At 46.6% G+C, this 23,779-nt stretch overlaps 1 protein-coding gene across 4 annotated transcripts in view; it reads right to left on the bottom strand.

Annotated features, from left to right (window-relative positions):
* Nucleotides 1-23,779, bottom strand: part of AMPH (amphiphysin) — a 959,953-nt gene that overhangs the window by 423,981 nt on the left and 512,193 nt on the right. For all 4 annotated transcript variants that reach the window (XM_078688208.1, XM_078688209.1, XM_078688210.1 and 1 more), the window contains exon 4: nt 2,526-2,620. In XM_078688208.1, the coding sequence (XP_078544334.1) occupies nt 2,526-2,620 (95 nt within the window). The remainder of the gene's footprint in view (nt 1-2,525; nt 2,621-23,779) is intronic.

Raw genomic sequence — 23,779 nt, 5'->3', positions numbered from 1 at the left:
CTTGGCTACCAACTCCACCGTAAACGCTACCTTGAGCTAAACTTGTCCCTCTTATGTAAGGGTAGGTATGTGCAGTGAGGCCATAAAGACATCAACTTGTTCTAGTGTTGCCTGGGTCTGGAGTAGATGAGTCAGTAAGTCGCTAAGTGCCTCACAAATTGCTGGAATGACCAGTTAAGATTCCATCTAATGCAACTGTGCAGGAAGAAGCTGACCCACTTTATCTCTATGGTCATACCTCCTCCACTACGGTTTGACTAGTGCCTTGTCTGCCACCTTAGTAAAGAATGTGTTTAAATGCAGTGTACCCAATTCAAGTTCTTTCTGGAGTGTGGAGGTGGGTGATGAAATGTAGCGAATATTGAGGTCACCGACATTAGTCTCTAAAACGTGCAGGTGTGCACCTGTCCTATGTTTCACCACGGCAGAGTAACTTATCATTATCCCTTTCAAAGTTGCCTTCTCCGCTGTCCACCAAATCGTGTGAACGCCCAGTGGGCTCTCATTATGTGCAAGATAACAGTGAATATTCTGTTGAGTTTCTCTTTCTGCTCAGGTTTATAATAGGCAAATGCTTTTGTTTGCAGGAGGTGGCATAATCCCCATATTGTGGTCCAGTTGGACAGGGTCATGGTCGGAGAGGCCGGCCTGCAATATATCACAGCATGTCATGTCCACCAGCAGTCGCCCTTGGAGGAAGTAATCAATGCAGGACTGGGTACCATGAGGACATGTGAGAAAGGTAAAGTCCCTATTCATGGGGAGCAGCAAATGCCATACACCCAATAAGGCATGATTTGCTAGCTAGTTCTGGATCACAGTTAGAGATTTCAGGCCATCTGGTCCCATCTTTTTAGTGTCCAGTTTCGGTTTCAAATCCCCCCACCATGTGAAGTGGTGCATGCCCACTTCAATTATGAGCCTGGAGGGTCATAAATTTATCCTACCAAAAAACCTCATCTAATATGAGTCTTTTGACAATGACCCACCAGCCCCCATCAACAGCACATGTTTTAAGAACTTTACAGGGGAGTTTACAACCAATTAGTATTGCTACTCTATATATCCTGGAAAAGCTGTGGGAGAGAGAGGTTTCACCATTGATCTTTACTAATCTACTGCCACTGATGACAGTACCCACCCAGTCTTGTTGACTTTTAGGGTTCCTTTTAGGACAAGTGTGCTTCTTGCATGAGAGAGTTGTCCACGCGATTCACATGCAAGCAGTGCAGTACCTTTTTGCGTTTGATGTAATGAGACAAACCATTATAGTTTAAAGTGATCAATAACAGGAGATTGGACATCTTAATATGTTACCTATTGATGGACCTAATACGGGGGACTACTCTGCAGACTCAGGAGAGCCAAGGATTATGTCACCATTGGTTAAGGCCCAATGCTTCTGGGTGGGGGCTGCGAGTTCGAGGGAGGCATAAATATGATGGAACCAGAGAAGTTGTGGGAAATCCTTGCCAAGGGGAGAGATGCAGAAGGTAGATGGGTATCAAAGATGGGAAGGGCCACTGCCATGGGGTTCGGTTTAATCAGTCTGAAAGGGATCTGAAGCAGTCAGCCGGTAATGGATGGGAATGGGATCTAGCTGAAAACAAAGAGGGAGGTACTGGGTAGGGAGTAGCTGCCCCTGCAAAAAAGAAAAAAAACCTAGAGGGGGTTGAGTCCTATGGGTGTCAGAGGATATGGGGAGAAGAGGTAGGAAACCTTTGAGTCTACAACAAACTCTTGCCCAGTTGCACCGACTAGCTCCCTCACTCATTTAAGGATAGGGTGGATAGAAATGCACATGGGGCCAATCTCACACTAGGGATTGATGGTATGGGGTTGTAGCAGACTGGAGCAAGAAGAAGAATATACGGACGCACCATGTGGGCATTTCAGATTACAATGCCTGTTAAGGAAGGAGAGAAGTGCAGACCCAGTCCCAAGACCTGGGTGCCTAAGCTGTGACACCTAATAGGCTTCCCTTCTATACCAACTTTGTGGCCTCTAGGGCCGAATAAGGAGACAGAGAGTAGGGCAGTTTAGGGAATGGGGCGGGAACAACTGTAGTGTCCCACAATAATTAAACTGCATATTATATGCACCCAAGGGCCTAGCCATATCTATTCATCCCTTCCTCCACTCTGTCTCTTATCCAGTGCCTGCTTGAGAGGTGACCTCGAATATACATTATTTGTTTTTGTTTTTATGCTTCAGTTTTAACTTTTGAAACATAGCACCACCTGAGTGGGGGCACCAATCGTTTTATCATGCAAGTGAAACATACTTGGTGCGTCCCATAATCTGACGTAATATATTTATGAAAAGTTTAAGATCCTTAGACACCTAACTCCATTTCGGAGAACAAGACCAACATTCCTGCTTTTATGCAAATGTTGGATGCCATTTTATGCAGTCCCATACATTTCATTGAGAAAGGAAGATAAAGGTAAATGGTGTTGCGAAGAGAACTTGAAATACATTTCTTAGAATGTTTATATGCATACATTTACATGTTCAGATCTTACCTCTCCAACTATTTTAACATCATCCCGGCCATACCATTCCGGCTCGTACACTTCATGCAGTGATTCGGTAAGCTTCATAGAGGCCTCCTGCATGCCTACATTGGAAGAAAATGTAGAAAGAAATATGATGAGAGCCATTCACAATAAGCTGTTCTCTCCTCCTCAAGAAAGGGGTGCTAGCATCCTCACCTAAACTTCAAATAATTTCAACAGTTTTCAGCACCAGCCTTTTAATGCCTCAGTGTGCAGATTACACATACATACAATGGATGAAAAATATGTTTCTATGAATACATTTCATATATAAAAAGAATATAGGTTCATATAAAACACATACTGCAAGTAGACTACTGAAAACGTAACAAAGACCCCAAAGTAGTTGTTAGATTGTTATTAATTGTAATAAAAATAGTTATTTAAAGAGAGCTATTACCTCAGAGGTTCTTTGCATTTGCAAAGGGTTATGATTTACAGAGAGCAGCACAATAAAAGTACCCATTAGAGAGTCAGCTACAAGAGGTTAGATGATATTTTTAAGCAGTAAGATTTAATGAACTTGTCTTGGCTACGAATAGCTTAAAACTCTAACATGGTCTCGGGGAACCTTCTGTGTCATAGGACACTACAAGGTTACGAAGGCTCCTGAATATCTGATTTCGTTTTGAGGTCTGAGCTACATGCTCTTTCTTTCTTCCTGCTGACCTGTAATACAGTCCTTTGTGAAAGCCCATTTTGCCTATAAACACATCGAGGCATATTAGCAATCTTTGTGGTAAATATCGCAAAGCGCGCTTAGCGCTAATTTTTTTACCACCGGCTATTGCAGGATTTTATCGCCGAGATAGCGCGTTATTAGCGATGCGTATCTCCAAGGCGATAATAAATCCAGGGATAGTCATGATAACATGCCGTATCGTGGGAAAACAAGCGATTTACCAGCGATACTGCAAACCTTGCTGATAGGCAGGTATGGTCTCAGCCATGCAATCCACCTCCCATGTTAAAGATGGCTAAGTTGTATTTTTAGCAGGTGTTAAAAACCGGCGATAAAGGGGGCTTAGCGCGGCTTTCAAACTCACATCGTGGGTCTTGTGCAGCCTTGCTGATAACCCGAAGCTGGGTTAGCGAGTGTTTGCCATGGGGTGGTGTGGAGGAACGCCCACTTTGCATGTCATTAGCGATAAATATCCCTGACATGCAAAGTGGCACCAAAAAGGTAGCTTTCCCCATAAAGCTGTCGCTAACAGCTGTTAACGACAGCTTGCCAATAGGGCAAGAGGAATATCGCAGCTTTAGCGGCAAGAAGTGCCGCTAAAGCAGCGATACAGCCCTTGTTAATATGCCCCTTCTTCAACACTAAGTGACCCCTCTGGGGAGTATGCCACACTTTATGTATGCTTGTGTAGATAGATGCTGTTAGAAATTTCTGGTTGGCTAGAGGATGTGCCTAAACCAGGCAGAAACCACCACTTTAGTCAGGGCAAGGGTGTTACATGCTGAAAATAACCCCTGCTCACGCCCTTGGTACCTTGGCACGAGCAGTCAGGCTTATCCCAGAGGCAATGTGTAAAGGGTTTGTGCAACACACTCACACAGCAGCAACACACTAGGCACACCATAAAAGAAACTCCATACAAGGTTATATAACAATAGCCTTTGTATTATCCATAAAACACATCAGAGCATAACAAACCACATATATACACTGTGCCACCTGGTACTAGGTATTACGTTACAGGGGATTATATACATTACAGGGCCAATCGTGCCACTGTCATCACCATTAGAACACACAAGTAGTGAAAATCACAACCAGTAACTAATGGTAACATTGCTGGTAGCATAAACACATTCTGCATAACATCCTAGGCATATCGCCTCAACTACTAGTGCACCACAGTACCAATCATGAGTTGCACACATCAACTTAGAGCCTTACACCCCACCAAAACATACAGTAACATCCGGGCCAACTTGCCTTCCTTGGGGGGCCCGTCTTGCCGTCTTGGGCTGCCCCGTAATGCCCTCTGTCCAAAAGTCATGGCAGCCTGGCTGCCGATGCAGTCTTCAATTCAGGGCACAATCCTCTCAGGGAATGAGGGTGTGCAACAAAAATGTAGACTTAAATGTGTCCACACCCTCAGTTTAGGGGCTGGGAAGATCTAACACTGAATTTAAAAGTGAACATTTTCACAAGTAGGGGAAGATCTCCACCACAGTTGATGAGATCTCCCCGTGGGAACATACAGGTAAATACAATCACGTTTGTTCATTTTAAAATGATATTAAATGTTTTGAAATGTAAAAAAATACAAGTAAACTTAAACATTCTTTGTACCATAGAGCTAATAAAATTAAATAAAATGTTAGATCACATCAAGTATTCATAATAAATGTTTAGTAAATAAGTTCAATATATTCATTTATTTTATAAATATTAATTTTTAAACAAAATAAAATCACCCTTACTACCATTTTTAAGTTTAATTAATATTCAGTCTATTTACCTTTTATTTTTTAACAAATGCTTAAAATGTAAATTACTAATTAAATAACGTAACTATTATTATTTTAAATGAAACATAATCGGCAATTTTGTGGGTTTTTTAATAATCTATTTTTTTTTTTTGAAAATCTGTTTATTAGCATAATGATTAAAGCAGTTACATAAATATCCAAGTCCCGGAAAGCAGAGTAAACCATGTATGTGCCTGCTTAAAACATATGTTTGCATCACCATTTTGAATTTACATTTTGTGGCGATCGTAACTGTCGCAACGAAACAAAACAAACCCCGACATATTCAAACCCTCCCACCACCCTCGCTCAACCCACCCGACACTCTCATGACAGGTATCTAATTGAAAATTGGATGAACATTCCTCTGGGTTACTCCAGGTATTACATCGCATAACTACTGTTCACTGTGCACATGGATGATGCGAGGTCACAGATCAGCATGTAGGTGCACCCCTTCTCATAGGTAAGCATTCCGGTCAATAACAGTGCATGCACGTCCGGCTTCGGACACATCTATTCCACATTCTATGCGTCACTGGTGTCCCCCTCATCCCCATCCTCCCCAGATTCAAACGCACCCAGGATGACAAACCAGTCCAACGAGATCGGCTTTTTCCGTAGGCCTCTGTATTCCTCGCGCTGCAGTGCCTCCCCCTCCGCCTTACCCCAGCGCACTACTTCCGCCTGCCATAATTCAGGGTCGGGTGGCTTGGGTGACTTCCATCTCATCGTAATAGCACGCTTCGCTAATAATAGGGCCAGGTCTGCAAAGCGCGTCGCCACTGACCTACGGCGTCGGGAGGGCCCCAGCCCCAATAAAGTACCTTCTAGTGTAGGAGTTCGGGACAGAGCCCCTGCACTTTCAAGTGAAGCATGGACCGTGGTCCAATAGTATCCTAGCTTGGGGCATTGCCATAGCATGTGTATTAGTGACGCGTCTTCGGAGTCGCAGCGGGGGCAATTGCTTTTCGCATCGGGGAACATCGTGTGTATGCGGTGCGGGGTCAGGTAGGCCCTATGCAGCAGCATTAATTGAATGAATTTGAACTTGGGGTTCCTAGCCACCTTCTTGGGAAATTGCAGGACGCGGTCCCACTCTTTGTCTCTCATAGGCCTACCCATATCCTCCTCCCATGTCTCCCTAAGCTGCGAAAGAGAGAACGCTCTCCCTTCTCTGATGCCAGCAGTAAGCCATCTCGTGAGGTGTGCACCCGATCCCATGAGGTAGAGCATCTTGGTGAGGGGGTTCGTGTCAAGTTCTTGGCCCTCAGGTGACCATTTGTGTGTGATATAATTGCTGAGACCAGCGTGCAGCAGGAATGAGCCCCCAGTTACGCCCTGTGCGATTCTGAAGTCTGCAAAGGACAACAAGTGTCCCCCCGCAAACAGGTCGCCCACATGTGTTACTCCTTCTCCATGCCAGGTAGCTAGCGAGGTCGTCGTGAGAGTCCCTGTGCCCAATGGGATGCCCAAGAGAGGGATCGTGGGGGCATAAGAGGACTTAGGGGAAGTGTATTTCAGCGCTTTCCTCCAATAAAGGATCGCCAATCTAAGAAGTGGTGGGGCATCCCTCGGCAATTCCGAGTTGGGCAGGAGCAGTGTGTGTATTCTCCCCCTACCGTGATCCTCTTCCGACATGTCAATCTCATGGAGATTGCGACCAGCCACCCAGAAAGCCAGCCATTGAAGCTGACACGCATAGTTGTAAGCTCTAAAGTCTGGTAAGCCCATACCACCAGCGTCAGAGGGAAGCTGTAACTTGGACAAACTTATACGTCTGCGGCCGTGTCCCCATACCAGCTCAGTGAGAAGAGTGTCAAGGGTCTTAAATGTCGCCACCGGGATCAGGTACGGTAAGTTGGTGAAATGGTAGAGGAGACGGGGAAGCATCACCATCTTCGATATCGCCACTCTGCCGGGTATGGAAAGTGGCAGTGTCAACCAGAATTGTATCTGTGACTTCAGAGCCCTAATGGCCCTCCCAAGGTTACCGTCAATCATCAGTGCAGCCTCTCTATAGATTTGCATCCCCAGATATCTAAAGGTGGTGTCCGCTACCTGGAACTCGTGAGGGGCGAAGGGTAGTGGAGTAGTCAGACCTGTGTCCGCAAATGTGAAGCCATAGGATTTGGATTCACTTATGGTCAAACCAGAGATCGACTGAAAGTCCTCAAAGACCTGGGAAATCGGGCTCAGGTCTCCCCTCAAGTCTCGAAGATACAATATAATATCATCTGCGTAAGCAGACACAATATGTGCCGTCCCGTGTCTATGTATGCCATGGCGGGGAGCCATCGATCTAAGCCTACAGAGCATAGGTTCGAGGGCGAGGACAAAGAGGAGCGGGGACAGCGGGCAGCCCTGCCTGGTGCCCCTCGCTATGGCTATAGGGGCCGATATATGGCCAGAGGTGCGCACTCTAGCCGTGGGGGCGGTATATAGTAATCTGACCCAGTCGAGAAATTCAGACGGTATCCCAAATCTGGTCAGAGTGGCGAACATATAGTCCCACCTAAGGGAGTCGAACGCTTGTTTCAGGTCCAGAGATATGCAGCCCTCGGAGTGCATAGCCCTTCCGTCTCCGAGCATCAGTTGGGCTAGACGTCTAAGGTTCATGGCCGTGTTGCGGCCCGGAATAAAACCACATTGATCCGGATGGACCAGTTGTGGTACGTATTGCACGAGCCTCGTCGCCAGTACCTTGCTCAAAATCTTGGAGTCAGTATTAAGAAGGGATAATGGCCTATAGTCAGCCATCCGTAGCCCCTCTTTGGCAGGCTTCAATAGGGACGTGATCAACGCCTGCATGGAGGACTGTGGGAGAGATGTCGTCCGTAGGGCCTCTATATAAACAGCATGCAACCGCGGCGCCAGTAGGTCAATGAATGTCGCATAAAAGTCAGCCGGCAGGCCATCTGTACCAGGAGTTTTGCCCTTCGGAAGAGATCTTATCGCCTGCTTAATTTCGGCTATCGTAATGGTGCACTTTAGATCTTTGGCCTGCCTCTCAGTGAGTTGAGGTAGAGGCAGGTCCCTCATGAAGGTCTCAAATGCCTCCTCGGGTAGTGGCTGCGGGGGGCTGTAAAGTGTAGTGTAATAGTCCTTAAACGCTGTGTTAATCCCGAGTTGGGTATTAGCTGGGTTGCCCGCCTGGTCCAGGATAGTCAGAATGGGATGATGGATTGGGGAGTCACGCAGAAGACGAGCCAGAAGGGGACCAGCCCTATCCGCCTGTGTATGTTGCCTGTTCGTGTATTCTTTGTAGTCCAGGAGCCTCAGGTCTTCCAGCAGTTCCGCGTGCCTAATATGAGCCTCCTGTAATGGTGTGAAGGGTGCATTGGTGCCGGCTGCCTCATTTTCTAAGGGCGCAAGTGAGTTCTCCACTTCCTTCAGTCTAGCAATTACTTCTCGCTTCCTACCCATCCCCGTGGCCATTGCCGCTCCCCTCAGGCAAACTTTAAAAGCGTCCCACTCTATTAGCCGGGTACTGGCTGTGTTGGCATTTGTGGAGAAATAGGTAACTATAGCATCTGATAGGGAGGCCCGAAATACGGAGTCTTCAAGGAGATCTGGAGACAGTCTCCAAGTTGGGATGGGGGCCAGACGCCTACCCCACTGCCAGGTAAGTTCGACAGGGCTGTGATCAGACAGGGTTTTCCCCATATGTTGGGCCTGGAGTATGGAATCCGCTAGGGAACGGGAGCAGAAAATATGGTCAATTCTGGTGTGGAGCTGATGGGGTGGGGAGAAGAAAGTATATTCCCTGTCTCGTGGATGAGCGCTACGCCACACGTCTGCCAGGTCCCAGCCCCCAGACCATCTCTCAAGAGCCTCCGCCTGTTTCTTACTCTCAGCCGCCTGCAAAGGGGGATGTGACCTATCCAATGAAACATCAAGTACAGCATTAAAATCCCCACCAATCAACAAGCGATAATCCGCCCAACCTGCAAGTACCCCATTCACTGACATAAGGAACTCCGACTGATTTGAGTTCGGCGAGTACACACACCCAAACACAATAGCATCCCCGTCCAACAGCCCCCGCACAAATGCATATCGTCCCTCATTATCTATTCTGTGCTCCAACATCTGGAAGGGAACAGAGCTGCGGAACCAGATTGCAGCCCCTCTTGAGAACGCAGAATAGGAGGTAGCAAAGAGCTGCCCCCTCCATTTCTTGCGCAGTTTCGTGGCCTCAGCAGCATTCAAATGTGTCTCTTGTAGGCAAGCTATCTGTATCCCCCTGCGGTTAAGCTGTGCTAATATCCTATGGCGTTTCTGCACTGCCCCCATGCCACGCACGTTCCAAGTGCACATTTGGTATTTATTAAGTGGCCCCATTTCCATTCATGTGGCGCTGCCTGGTAAAACACCCAGGTACCCATGTCAGTTCAGTTCCATAAAAAGATGAGAGTGTCCTGTAACCCCGAAGTCCCTGAACAGAAGGGTCCCCAGGCAAACGTGCCCGGGATCCAAACCATGGTGCCCAACGTGGGCACAAGTCAGTTAAGTTTGTGTGCATTCTGGGGGTGACAGGCCGCTATCAATTGTCTCTTAACGGCCTGCATCAGTTCAACAGCCCACCAATGAATAGGCCCCTCGAAGCAACCCACCACACACTAAATAAGAGGGGGGAAAACATCGATACGTTACCGCCCGGAGGGGAGCATAGCCGCAGCAGTTCAGAACTCCTCCGCCATCTGGGCCGTGACCTTCGGGAAGAGCTGCAAGCTGTCAGCCGAATCAGACACCTCCGTATGGGTGCCAGTAGTGATGGTGTGCCTGTCGTCGGTCAAGTCCGCATCATGCGCGGCCAGTGCCCCCTCCGTCAGCCGTTGTCGCTGTGATGAAGACGGTAGCTCGTCCTCGCGGGTCCCAGAAGGGTGCGGCCGCGGAGATGCACCATGTGCGGAGCGTTGTCCCGGGCCGGGGTCGTTGTCCCGGCGATCCGGAGGGCGCCCACGGTTCCCGTCATGCAGATCCTCAAACGGGTGCTGTGCGGTTGGCGGTGTTAGGGTGACTTCCATCCATTCTTCTGCCTCTTCTGGCGAATCAAAGAAGTGGGACCTGTTGCCGTGTAGAATTTTGAGACGTGCAGGGAACAGGAGTGCATATTTCATGTTTTTGTCCCTGAGTTTGCGTTTCACACTCATGAAGGTGGATCTGGCACGCTGCACAGTAGGGGTGAAATCAGGGTAGACTGAGATATTCTTGTCTTCAAAGCGTATCGGCGCCTTCTCCCTGGCAGCCCGCAGGACAGTGTCGCGATCCTTGTAATGGAGGAGGCGTGCAATCAGCGGACGAGGAGGTGCCCCGGGTCTGGGGGGCCGCGGCGGCATCCTATGTGCTCTCTCCACACTATAGAGGGCAGTGAGGTCCTCCCGGCCTACCAACTGCCGCAGCCAGTCCTCTACAAACTGGGTAGGGTTCCTCCCCTCGCTTCTCTCCGGTATACCTAAGATGCGGACGTTATTGCGGCGGGCTCGCCCTTCTGCATCGTCAACTCTATCACACAGTTGTTTAAGCTGTTTCTCCACACCCTCTAATTTCGTGGAATGTTCCGTCTGTTGAGGCACAAGGTCATTTAGTGTGATCTTCTGTTCCGCTACGCGTTCTGCAAGCTTCTGATGGTCAGCCTTCAATAGAGATAGTCCCGTCGCCATGTTGTCTATTCGCGATTCCAGAGCTTCGCGCGTTGCACGTATTTCATTTAGGATGAGGTCCAACTTTGCGTCTTGGGAGCCTTTGCCGGTCGGAGGGATGATGTCCACATTTGAGGAGGCCAGGGGGTCCTCAGAGCCCGTGGACTGCAGGTCCATTGCAGCTCCCTTATCATGTGTCCTGCCCCTGGGCTTGCCCATGGATCTCGTGTGCAGGATGGCGCTGTAACTGGCAACTTCGGATGCAGCTGTCCACTCCAATGCCCAACCAGAACGTAGGACCACGAACACCGGTTCACAGGGTATAGCGGTCAAGGCTGGTAGAAAGTATGCAGGGTCTATGCACGCTGCGCCGCCGTTGGGGATCCAGTATGTTCACTGTGGCCCAGAGGGCAGATGACAGATGAGAGCCCCGTCTCCAGGGGGCTAATCAATAGAGACCGTATGATCCCAGGTGTTGAGAGTGGAAACCTGATCAGGAGCGCCCACGCAGGAATTGCACAGCCAGGCAGCAAAGCACGCTCCGCGATCTAGTGCAGGGGGCCGGTGTCAGCACTCCGAACTCTCGGGGGTATGTCCCCCCCTCTGAAGCGCCTGGTCTCAGGGAAACGGCACCGCGATCAAGGCCCCATCACAAGTTGAAAGCGCCACAGTCCCGGGCCCGAGGGCGATGCACTGACCTGACGTGCTGGTAAAATGGCGCCGGCGAGAGAGTGCGCACCCAGATCCGACGCACTCAGGGAATCCGGGTGGAGTCGGGCTCCCTGAACCGATGTCCGGGGCGCGGCAGTGCTTCCCTTGCTGTCCATAAACAGTGCCGCTTGGGGTAGACGCCACCGTGTATAAGGAGGAGCAGACAAGACGATCCGGGGATGTTCCCGCGTAACTCGCGGACCTCACAGCAGGGTAGCCGACAGGTCGTTAGCAGGGCCACGGGCATGCGAGGGTGTCATCACTTGCCCCGGTGTCTCAGCAGGAGTCCACAACCATTTCCGGCCGGGGTCCCGATCGGACCGCGCTGATGGTGGTGTGCAGGCCGGGTAGGTAACCTAATCGAGCCCGGGGCTTCGCTTCATCACAAAGGCCGCTGCAAGGTCCGGCGGCGCAGTGCACGTATGCTGCGGATCGAGTGGGAAAGCTCCGCTCCGCCGCCTCCAGCACCCCCCCGGGGGCTTCCGGCGTGGGAATCAGGTGGGTTGCTATCGGGGATTGTAGGATAACTTGCCAGTGTTTGCGGGCTATGGACGGAGCTCAAGAACTACACGTCCACCATCTTAGGCTCCAGGCCACGCCCCCCGGGTTTTTTAATAATCTATATCTCTATCTATCTGTCTATCTGTCTATCTGTCTATCTGTCTATCTGTCTATCTGTCTATCTGTCTATCTGTCTATCTATCTATCTATCTATCTATCTATCTATCTATCTATCTATCTATCTATCTATCTATCTATCTATCTATCTATCTATCTATCTATCTATCTATCTATCTATCTATCTATCTTTCTATCTATCTATCTATCTATCTATCTATCTATCTATCTATCTATCTATCTATCTATCTATCTATCTATCTATCCTTGCAGCCAACCTCACACTGCGCATGGCCTTTAGGGTGGGTTTTTTGTTATTTTGGAAGGGGCGGACTAGTCTTTCGGTTGGGCACACTTACTTGCAGAATAAGAATAGACCTATGGTGCTGCCGCGCATGGAAAGCTGACACGGGATATTGATTCTGTCAGTGGTATTGCGAGTGCGCTGTTTGTTCGTTTCTGTTCATACTTTCTTTGCGTGTTTTACAGCGCTTTTAACCTCATGTGCAGAGTCACGCTCACATTCTTTTAGAACGCACATACTTTATGCCACTGTTCTCCCCGGTCCACAGCAGTTTGTGCTGTTTGTTGTGGAGGGAGCTCGTGGCGATTCTGTCCTTCGTTTCCCCACTTCCGGTGGCTTGAATTGCGGGGGCCATTTTGGAAGGGGCAGACTGGTCTTTCAGTTGGGCACACTTACTTGCAGTATAAAAATAGACCTATGGCGCTGCCACGCATGGAAAGCTGACACGGGATATCGATCCTGTCAGTGGTATTGCGAGTGCGCTGTTTGTTTGTTTCTGTTCATACTTTCTTTGCATGTTTTACAGTGCATTTAACCTCATGTGCAGAGTCATGCTCACATTCTTTTGGCACTCACCTATTTTATGCCACTGTTCTCCCTGGTCAACAGCAGCTTGTGCTGTTTGTTGTGGAGGGAGATCGTGCCGATTCTGTCCTTCGATTCCCCACTTCCAGTGGCTTGAATTGCGGGGGCCATTTTGGAAGGGGCGGACTAGTCTTTCAGGTTGGCACTCTTACTTGCAGTATAAAAATAGATCTATGGCGGCGCCGCACAGTGGATGCGTGTAGCGGGCCCGCCGGCGGCGCGCCAAAGGCGCGCTAAAGCCAAGCCTATCTGCGTCCATCCGCGCCAGTTCTACGCCAGACGCCAGACATGTTGCCAGTTTTGAGAGGAATAAGGTAACCTATACACGGGAGGATCTGTGGAGTATCAGGAAGTTGGGAGTGATTGCAGGCAGGTTTGTAGGTTCGGTATTGAGGGCCCTATTAGCTGCTTGCAATGTAGATTTCAAGCTACACTTACATCATTAATTTACCACCATCTTCCTAGATCTAGGAAACATATTAGTATATTTAGCCTCAGCTGCCACTATTTAGCTAAACATCATGCGGACGTTTTGGACCTGTTAGAGGAGGCCTCCCCAGATGTTCTCTTTCTGAACGAGATATGGCTCTCGGATGAATTGACGGCTGAACCAGTACTTGCACTCCCTGTGGGCTACATTTTTCTTCCAATTAATAGAGCAACTAGAGGTGAGGGTATAGCGATCATTTTAAATCATGTTACTCATGCTCTTTTACTAAGCAGAGGATCACCGGCTGTGAGAGTTCCCTCTTTAAGGTCACTTTGAGACCGAACTACACCATGTCTGGGCTCTTGATATATCTCCCCGCAGGGCCTTCCCTAGGTTTTAGGGAAGTCCTTGTAGATACGGTCAACACATTAGCAGTTAATACCGCCAACTTTACTATCTTGGGGTATTTGAACCTACATTTAGACAATTTAGAGGACACTGATATGGTGAATTTTGCAGCCAAACTAGCAGCCTGCCAACTGCTACAGCTAGTCTCGGGCCCAACCCATATTGCAGGGCACTTATTAGACTCAGTTTTTACTAACATATCTCACATCACAATGCACACACCAATTAGGTTAGGATGGACAGACCACAGGTTAATACCCTCCACACTTTTCCACCAATCATGGCTGATCAACTTTCTGCTCTCTGCTATAAGATCAAGTCAGGATCTCCTGTCGACCCACTTAAACCAGACCAATTTAAGAAAGTGTTGCCAACAATTTTACCTTCCCTGAATCAGCTGATAAATGGGTCCCTCAGAACAGCTACGGTGCCCAGGGCCTGGAAACAGGCTAAAGTAATTCCTTTACTCAAGAAACCTGTGCTCGACCCAGCCAACCCAGAGAACTACTGCCCTATTTCCTTGCTTCCTTGGGCGGCCAAGATTACAGAGGCGTATGTGAACTCCCTTCTATTGGATGTTTTGGCCATTAATAACCTACTGGATCCCTCTCAGAATGGTTTTAGGCCTGGCCACAGCAAGGAGTCTGCACTCCTAGCGGTCACAGAACACCTGTGGTCAGCTGTGGACGAGGGTCAAACGTCAGCGCTGATTCTGTCAGATCTGAGCGCCGTGTTTGACATAGTGTCGCATGATATACTGCTGAGACGTCTTGCGGAGGCTGGAATTACGGGCTTGGCTTTGGAGTGACTGGGCTCATTTCTCCATGAGAGATCATTCACGGTAATTGCCCCCCGTTTGCCTCTGGCAAACATCAAGTTAAGCAAGGGTGCCTCAGGGCTCCTCCCTTAGTCCCCTGTTGTTTAATATTTATGTTCAACCATTAGCGGCAGTAGCCAGCAGCAGGGGTTTGACCATGGTCTCCTACGCTGACGATACTCAGTTGGTGGTGGCACTCTCTACTAACATCAAGCAGGACACCCTCAAGTTTCAGGGCGACCTTGTGGCAGTGGCCGAGTGGATGAACAGCAACTGCCTCCAACTGAATTCTAACAAATCAGAGGTACTGTTAGTAGGTAGGGACCATGGTCGGTGGAGTGATCTCTGGTGGCCAACCAGCCTTGGTAAACCCCCTTCCCCCAAAAAGCCGGAAAAAAACGTAGGGGTTTGGCTAATCTCTTTGTTAAATTATCGAGTCCAAACGAAAAAAACATCCGGGAACTGTTTTGGACTCCTCCGGGGGCGCAGACTCCTGTTGGGCTTTTTTGATCCTACCACGCGTCAGGTCATTAAACAGGCCACGGTTCTGTTGAGACTTGACTATGCCTGCTCCCTCTATCTAGGGTCCAATAAGGTGGAGGTCTCGAGGCTGCAAAGGGCACAGAATGCAGCTGCTAGAACACTCTTAGGTCTACACAGATTATGCTCTGAGTCAAATGCTATCAGCCGTCTGCACTGGTTACCGGTGGCCAGACGCATTGAATTTAAAACCTTATGCATCGCTTTCAAGGTTCGGAAGCTGGCCACGCCTCCCATTCTGGCTGATCTCCTGTTGCCTTATGCCCCTACATGGTCTCCCAGCTCACAGGGTCAGCACTTGGTGGTGGTGGTTCGCTGGCCCCGTAGAGTCCGGGCTGGTGGCCGCTCTTTCCGCTATAGAGCCGCGACACTTTGGAATTTACTCCCTGTGCAGATCCGTGGCCTTGACAATTATCTTGCATTTAGGAACGCAATTATATCTTACTTTACCTTAACAAAAACCGTACAAATTCATTGAAAAAATAAATAAAGTGAAAGTAGTATTATAGTAAGGAGAACATTTCGGCGACAATATAACGTTTTAAACTAAAAATGATACTGAAATTCACCAGTCATAATTCTCTCTAGTAACTATAATTTGTGACCTAAAGTAACCACAACTCACTCCTTGACCATGCACTGCTAATTACCCCACGTATTACATTAGTCATGAGATAACATCACTGCAACATCTGAAATTACACAATTGATGATAAGATTGTGTAAGGGCCTCCTCACAAAATGACTATGTAACTGTCAGTCTTAAAAACGTGGGTTCACCGAGTGCCTCATACACAAACTCTTTATTCTCTTACATAAAAAATGTTTTCTTGAATGTTAATGTTGCAATATGATAAACAGAAGAAACAAGAAATGGAGACAATATTAATATATGCCAAGGTTTATAACATATATTAACAAAACCCAAAACTGTGCTACATATCACAGGATGTCACTGCACACCGTGCCAGTTATGCTAAGCAAAGCTTTATGGTAAACTTACATCCCAACATTTGCATCTTAATGTATCATGTACATATCTATATATCTATGTGTATATATATATATATATATATATATATATATATATATATATATATATATATATCCCACCACAAGGCCAAAGCGCATTCGCCTTACCTGGTCCTCTTGATGGCGGCGTACCGCGGCGGGGTGGCGAACCCCTATCTCTCAGTCCAAACGCTGTTATGCATTCCCAAACAGCATGCCATGGACACAATTGTTTTGCAAGCGGTTAATTTATTTCTCGGGGTTGTGGGAGAAACAAATTAACTGCTTGAAAAACAATTGTGTCCGTGGCATGCTGTTTGGGAAAGTATATATATATTTATATCACAACACATTCTCATACATCTCATCATAAATACCATTGTGGATGTGGGCAAGTTCAGATATAATACTGGCAACTAATGTACTGGTTCTTATGCCTAATATTTTGATAGGAAATTTTGCTAACAACTGCTGATGTGGTTGCTGTTAGCTCTCCCACCCTGTATAGAACATGTGAATCCCAAGGAGACAAGATACAACCAGGCACGCACCTGTACCCGCAACACAATGGTCAGAGCATTTCCCATGCTGAAAAGCAAGTTGTGCTTGCAGAGCCGGACCTGGCTTGGCTACAGCATAATTGAGATATGATGTACCATATAGTTGTCAGTTACTGTCTGCACACAATCTGGCACTAAGGTACCATGAACCCATGCAAAATATGGAAGGCATGGACACAATAAGTGAAGACGAGGAAGTGGACATTGATCATGTACCTAACACAAAAAGAAAACCATCACAACCCTACCATATCCATGACCCAAAAACCATGAGAAGCTGATACCTGCATATCCCAAACACACTCCATCAAAACCTGGATTCAATCATTTCCCATTACTTACCCCAGAACACCAAAGTACAAGACCAATACAGTTGTATACCAATCCGAATCTCAGCTCAAATATCACAATCCATTATATCTAGTCCCTCACTGACTGACTACAAATTACCTTTTCACCACTGCACCAGAATCCACATTATCATAGTTTTTTTTCAAATGTTTTATTGGCATTTCAAACTTTGGTCAATGTGTACAGGTAACTGTTGCTTGACACAACACTGTATAACCATCACATAACAATGATTTTGCCAGTACAGATTTGTCACACTTATTTGCGATCTCACATCGCAAGATTTTCAGCAACGTAAATGGAACATTTAGTCCCATTGACAACATAGCGATATGGTTATTGGGTGCACGTATGATGCATTTTACACCGCTGGATTCTAGGTAATGTCCGTATTGGATAACCGAAAAGAAGAACCAAATGAGAACAAAAACATCAAGAAAACTATAACAAGCTTAAATGTCCCAAATTCCATTTATCTTGTAGTGTTGGGTCTTATTTCCCTTCCCATGTGGGTCATCAGGTAATATTGCCATTGAGTCACTCCCCAGTTGCTCTTTGAACAGGTTTGTAATGTGACAGTCCCAGAGCTCTGGATAGCGGCACCTTTCCATTTTAAGTGAGTTGGAGAAGGGAGAGAATACCCCTCAGGTAGCAACAGTTTGGGACTACAGCCTCAGGGTGGGAATACATCAGATTTTGCATCAATTGTCTTGAGATAAATGTCCCGTGATGGGAATCTTTCCCCCCATCCACATCTGTTGGTAGGGCCTGATAGCAGAATCACCTCTGTGTATGCTAATTTCAAGATATCTCACCACCAGTCATGAACTGAAGGCACCATTGCTGCTTCCCAGGTCATGGCGATACGTCTTTTTGCATGAATGATAGTTACATCTATGAAGGCGCACCCATGCTTTGATTATTTTAGTCCGGGTAATGTTACTCAGGAGGCATGTGATGGGGTCTTTTAGTGTCAACCGTTCCACCACTTTCTATATAATGGCATCCCAAAAGATTGATATCACCAGACAGTGCAATATAATTTGTAGAAAGTCTGCTTAGGTCTCGGTACATCTGGTGCAGATCATAGCAGCCCCAGAGTACTTTTGACCTATCCATTTTGGGGTCAGATAGGCATGTTGTATATAGCTGAATTTTGTTTACCTAAACCTGGAGTTTCTCGATATCAACTTGACTGATCTGAGGCAGTGCAGCCATGTGGTGTTGCTAAGTTCCTCTCCCAATCACCGTTTCCACAAAGCACTCAACTGCTTTGAGTTCGGGCCCACGTTTGCAGCAGTGCCAAATGTAGAGGAACGTGACCACTTCTGTGTAGGTACAATGTGTCAGTGCCAACTGCAGGGGTTGTGACATGATAGTTTCTGCATCACCACTATGCCACTGCCGGTGGGCTAACTGGAGTAGGAATTGACCAGGACCCAGCCCAAATGAAGTAGCGCCTGCTGTCCAACGGGGTGGTGAGGCGGGTGGAGGGAGGGGGGAAATGCATCTTTTTCTTTTTTTAAAAACCTTACTTTATTACCACCGGCCGCCGCCTCTCCTCTCTCCTCTTTGCAACAGGAACCAGGAAGCAAAGCACACAGCCTCCCAGAATCCCCTAACCAACCACAACGCTGCGTTACAGCAGCGTTGTGGTTGGCCTGAGCACCATGGTTCGGTGCTCAGACAGGGACTGGGAGGCTGTGCATGTTCTCCACCCAGGCTGTAATGCAGCCTCGGTGGAGAACATGAAAAGTACACATGAGGGTTTGGCCAGCCCAAAACGGGCGCCAAACCATCATGAACACTCTGTGTGATGTGGGGAGCCCAGTCCAGCCGCACCACTTTAAGTAAAAGCTTATTACAAAATAAATTGATAACAGAACGTTATTTTTATTTTGTTTTTGCTATTCAGCTTGCAGTTGAAGCAGTAGGGTGACAATAATCCACCTTAGAAGCCGCTGCTGCCCAAATGTCTCTCATATGTCATTGAGGGACCATAGCATTCAATACTTGTACATATCTTCCCAAGTTTGAATGTTAGCCTCGGTCCATAGGCGGGTATCGTTCATCCTGGGCAGTGCTGCGCACCTTGGCAGTGATCATAGGGGCAGAACCAGATCATAGGGAGAATTGGATTATATCATCACCCCTAGCAATCAGCCATTCGTGTGCAGAATGTCCCGCATTTGTCGCGAGGCATTCCTGGTCTCAGGGCTTGAGCTGGTTGGCCATTAGAGATGGGTGGCTGCGTAATATAGCTCATAATTAGGTGCCTCTAATCCACCCTCTGGTAATAGAGGATACAGCTGAAAGATCACCACCCGGTGCCTACCGTTGCCCTAAATTACTGTCATCCAGAGAGACTGCAACTCTCCAAAGTATTGTTTCTTCAGTTTAACAGGTAGTGCTAAGAAAAAAATATTACACCTTCGGAAGGTTAAGCATCTTAGAAATAACTATCCTGCCAACTGTGGATTGCGGGAGTGCATTCCAGAAGGGAATCGAATTCCTAATAGATATGATTGATTTTCCGAGGTTGCTGTCCAGCAGGTCATGTTCCCTATGATACATCTGAATTCCTAGATATTTCATATCATAATGTTGTGTGCAAGACATAGGTCTGTACTTCGCAGGTTCAGGTGTTGCTATACCAGGTGTTTAGTCAGTGGGAAAGGCAAGATTTGTCCCAATTGACTCCCAATTGTGATATGGTCACATAGTCACCCAACAGAACTATCAAGGAGGGTAGCACATGCCGAACATCTCTCAGGTATATCAATGCACCATCCACGTATAATGAATATATATGATGTTCATCATTGATGACACTGCCCCATTTAGGGCCTCGCAATCGAAGTGCACAGGCGTGAGGTTCAATGGCCAGCGCAAAAAGCATCAGGGACAATGGCCAACCCTGTCTGGTGCCTCTGTTCATGGTATCCAATATCTCCTGTCCGGCGCAAGCACAATCCCTTGGGGCAGTATATAAGAATTGCATACAGTCCAGTAATTCCTCACCTAGACCAAATCGGCGCAGCATTGCCATCAGGAAAGTACAACTAAATGAGTCAAAAGCCTTCTCTATTTTGATGGAGATCACCCATTGACCTGCAGCTTTTCACTTGGCCCAGAGCCGTTATGGCCATACATCCTACATGGCCGCCTACCTGGCCATGCCCCCACATTATCGAAGGTTGATAACGATTCTTCAGCCCACTATCAGTCCATCACACTACCAATTTCTGTATATTACCATTTAGTGGATGGTGGTGTACTTCTCCTATTTAAGTTATTGCCAAACTTGCCTACATGCATGTGTTAGGCATAATATATAGCATGACACCGTATGACAACATACTATCAAACGACTCACCTTCAAGAGGTGATGCTCCACTGATGCCCTTAGTGGTCAATTACATTGATTGACTCTTGTTAGACCTATTGTCGACATGGTCGCCTATTTCCATGGCCTGAGCAAACACTAGGGTGCATGACAGCCTCCTGTGGTTCCTCTGTCATTTCACAACTTTGTTGCATATCCACCTTTTACACATTTTTATTTATGGTATTCCTGTTCCAGGCAATGGCATTTCCATCATGCACATCATGGTGTTTCAGCAACTGGTTCAGGCCTGGGAGACCTTGTGATTTTCACAAAAGGTGTTCCTCAACCTAAATATTCACGTTGGACATGACTTGAGCTCTTCATTAGATAATTTCATCTTGCACTGGGCAATTACCAGACGTATTCCTGCTGTGCAGGTCCAGTAATTACATTTCTGTTAATTAGGCTGGGACTGTTAAATGTCAGTTTTTTAACACCCCTTCTAGACGCAGGCGCATTGAAGCATTTCGGTAATTCATATTGTTTGAGATTTTCTGTATTTGCAAATAATCAAGAAAAAGAACCCTTTGTAGCAAGAGGGATCAGGGGCAGGCAACATACTTGGAGTGATATCTATAGCCACCTAACGAATATATATGAGTTAGTTATATCGGTAACCAACTAAGGAATATTAGTGGACCACAGCCATCATAGGAGTTTTGAAAATAATTGTCAGCTCATTGTAAGAAATGCATATGATAATATCTATTGAAAGAACAATGTAAATGGAAAATTGATAATGAATTATTATTGTTTTTGATTATTTGTTAATTTGTAAGAGCTTCACAGACCTGCCAACTCACATGATGCCTCTGTGTGTCACTCGAAATCGGGTCCTTTCACACGTCACCGGTTGAGGAGCCCATATCACACAGTGGGCACTCAATTAGCTGGAAACTCCTGCAGAGAGCAGGTTTCCAGCTAATTGTGTGGAGGTTTAGCTCAGTAGATGTCCATTATGAGGTGTGAAACCTCCCCAGGACATCTGCGGCAGGCTCAAAAGGTTTGATTTTGGTTTTGCAGCCTCAAAAGGTTTGATTTTGGTTTTGAGGGTGGTAGGGGAGTGTCGTGGGAGAGGTGGAGGCTTGTCATGTGCGGCAGCTGTAGATTTAGAAGTGGCTGTGCTGGGCACTAAGCCCCGCACCCTTCGTGCCACACCCCTCCTCACATGAGGAAACCAATTCACAAGTGGGCAGGTCTGGCTTCATTTTGTACCTAATCCAGGGCACAAGCCCTAAAAAAAAAAAAGAAATGGGGGACTTACCTAGTAAGCCATCACAGCGCGAGACATCACGGCGCGTGACATCACAGCGCACGACATCACGGCGCATGACATCATGGCGCATGACATCACAGTGCATGACATCACACATGGCATCACAGGAATTGACATCATAAAAAGTGGCATCACAAGCCACGATTTTACAAGAAGTGCCATCACAAGAAGTGACATTCGATCTAAAGCCCTCACATATATGTGTAGCAGATCTATCATGTGTACGTTTGAGCACATTGCGAGGATAATAGCACAGTGAGCTATGGAAGATGGTATGTGACGTCTACACCTTGCAATCCCCCAGTTTGATGTAACACATCATGTACATTCATTTAATAAAAACATATATAATGTATTGTACACGTAATATGCGCGTGTTGATGTAAAGCGCACAGACACCCTGCATTGGGATGAGCAGGGCTATACAAGAAAAAATAGTGGTACTTAAATTATTTCAACGCCTCCTCAGGTGCAGTAAGCTCTATATACATGCAGTTTGCTATGTGTGAATACTGTGAATGACCAACACAGCTGACATTCTTACAGTGCATGCACTTCTCCGAAACAAGGACTGAACAAAGTGAAAAGCTGCCTTTCTGAAGTATGGGTGAAGTGCTAACCTTTGTTTCCCCTCTGCTTCATTTGCATCTAGAAGTGAGGCTCATGGACTGCTCCCAGCCAAGAGACTCACAAAAGGAGGCCTGATGACCCCTCAAATAAGGCCTTTGTTATGGGTCCAGCAGGAGTCTTAAATAAGAAAGCCCGGTCCCCGCCTGCACATTGTTGCTTGTTGCAGATGGAAAGCAGACAGCTACAGGCGCTGCTGAAAGTGTCCTGGTGTTTGGAAATTACACCCAGAGTTCAGCACATTATTCAGTGGGGCCCAAATTCTTGGCAGAGTAGAGGACGTTCACCCTGTGAAAATAGTGGGTGGACGCTGTCCACCCACGTTTACACCGACTGTTTTTATGAAATGTAAGGTTCTTTTGAATGAAAATGTCTGTATGGTCACGGTGACTGGATTGTGGTGACTAATTGATGGTGAGAATGTTGAAACGGTTTTTAGTGAAACGTTATTGGTCTGCAGGTATTTGTCTAAAATAGTTTGTCAAATAGTTTGAGATAGATTATATATTAATGTAAAATATTTTGCCAAAACGTGTATGAAATTTATAGCAAAAGGATTTTGGCTATATAAAATTAATTTGAAAAAAGAAAAATAATGTGTAATAAAATGTAAGTATAAAACTTAAGTCTTCGGAGCGTGATAACAAATTCAGAATTGACTGTTGAAATATATGAGGGGAAGATGGGGTGTTTTCTTTAAATTGAATTGTCTGTATTTGCTACAGGTGTAAAAACCACATGCAGATTGACCAAATGAGATAGCTCATTCACAAAAGTCATGGTTTTACGCAAGAACGAATGCCATTTTTGAGGCACATGCGGTAATTACTTAACACAAAAACAATCTAACAGCTTTGGCATATTGCGCCAAAACATGGGCACATTTCCCAGTACTGTAAAGGGGGGTGTGGATATTCAAATGTTTTTAGTTTATGATAAACGGAGCTTTATTGACACATAAGCACAATGGAAAATAAAAACATAAAAATGGCTGTTACTAATATCTTAGGCAATGCAAATATCACATAAACGAAGCCCTAAATTTGCCTCTATATTCTTTCCTAACCATAAGTTGCATCCCTTCTAAATGCAATCTGATCTTCTGTTTGGACCTTGCTTCGGCACACATTCGTTTTTTAATTTCATTATTCTGTGCGCCCCCTAAAAGTCATCAAGGATATTTGGCAATGTTATTGTATTATGGCCTCACAGCTCCTGCAAGCATTTCCGCAGCATTGTAGAAAGGGCTTTTCTCGGGGAAACATCATTTACAATGACGCCGTAAAAAGGACATGACTTTACAATGACGCCTGAACAACGAATGTGTCTTTGCAACGCGCGTTTGTGCCATCCTATTGTTCTTCAACCCTCCTGGGTGCACACAGTTGGTCTCCTTCTGTCTGTCCCGGTACACTCTGATGAGTACTGAGCTTTATACAGACTTTCTACTGAGGAGCCCTTGACCA

This window comes from Lissotriton helveticus, chromosome 4_1 (assembly GCF_964261635.1).
Source record: "Lissotriton helveticus chromosome 4_1, aLisHel1.1, whole genome shotgun sequence".
Taxonomy (NCBI): Eukaryota; Metazoa; Chordata; class Amphibia; order Caudata; family Salamandridae; genus Lissotriton; species Lissotriton helveticus.
The sequence above is the reverse complement of the archived record's forward strand: the minus strand, read 5'-3'. Positions and strand labels throughout refer to the sequence as shown.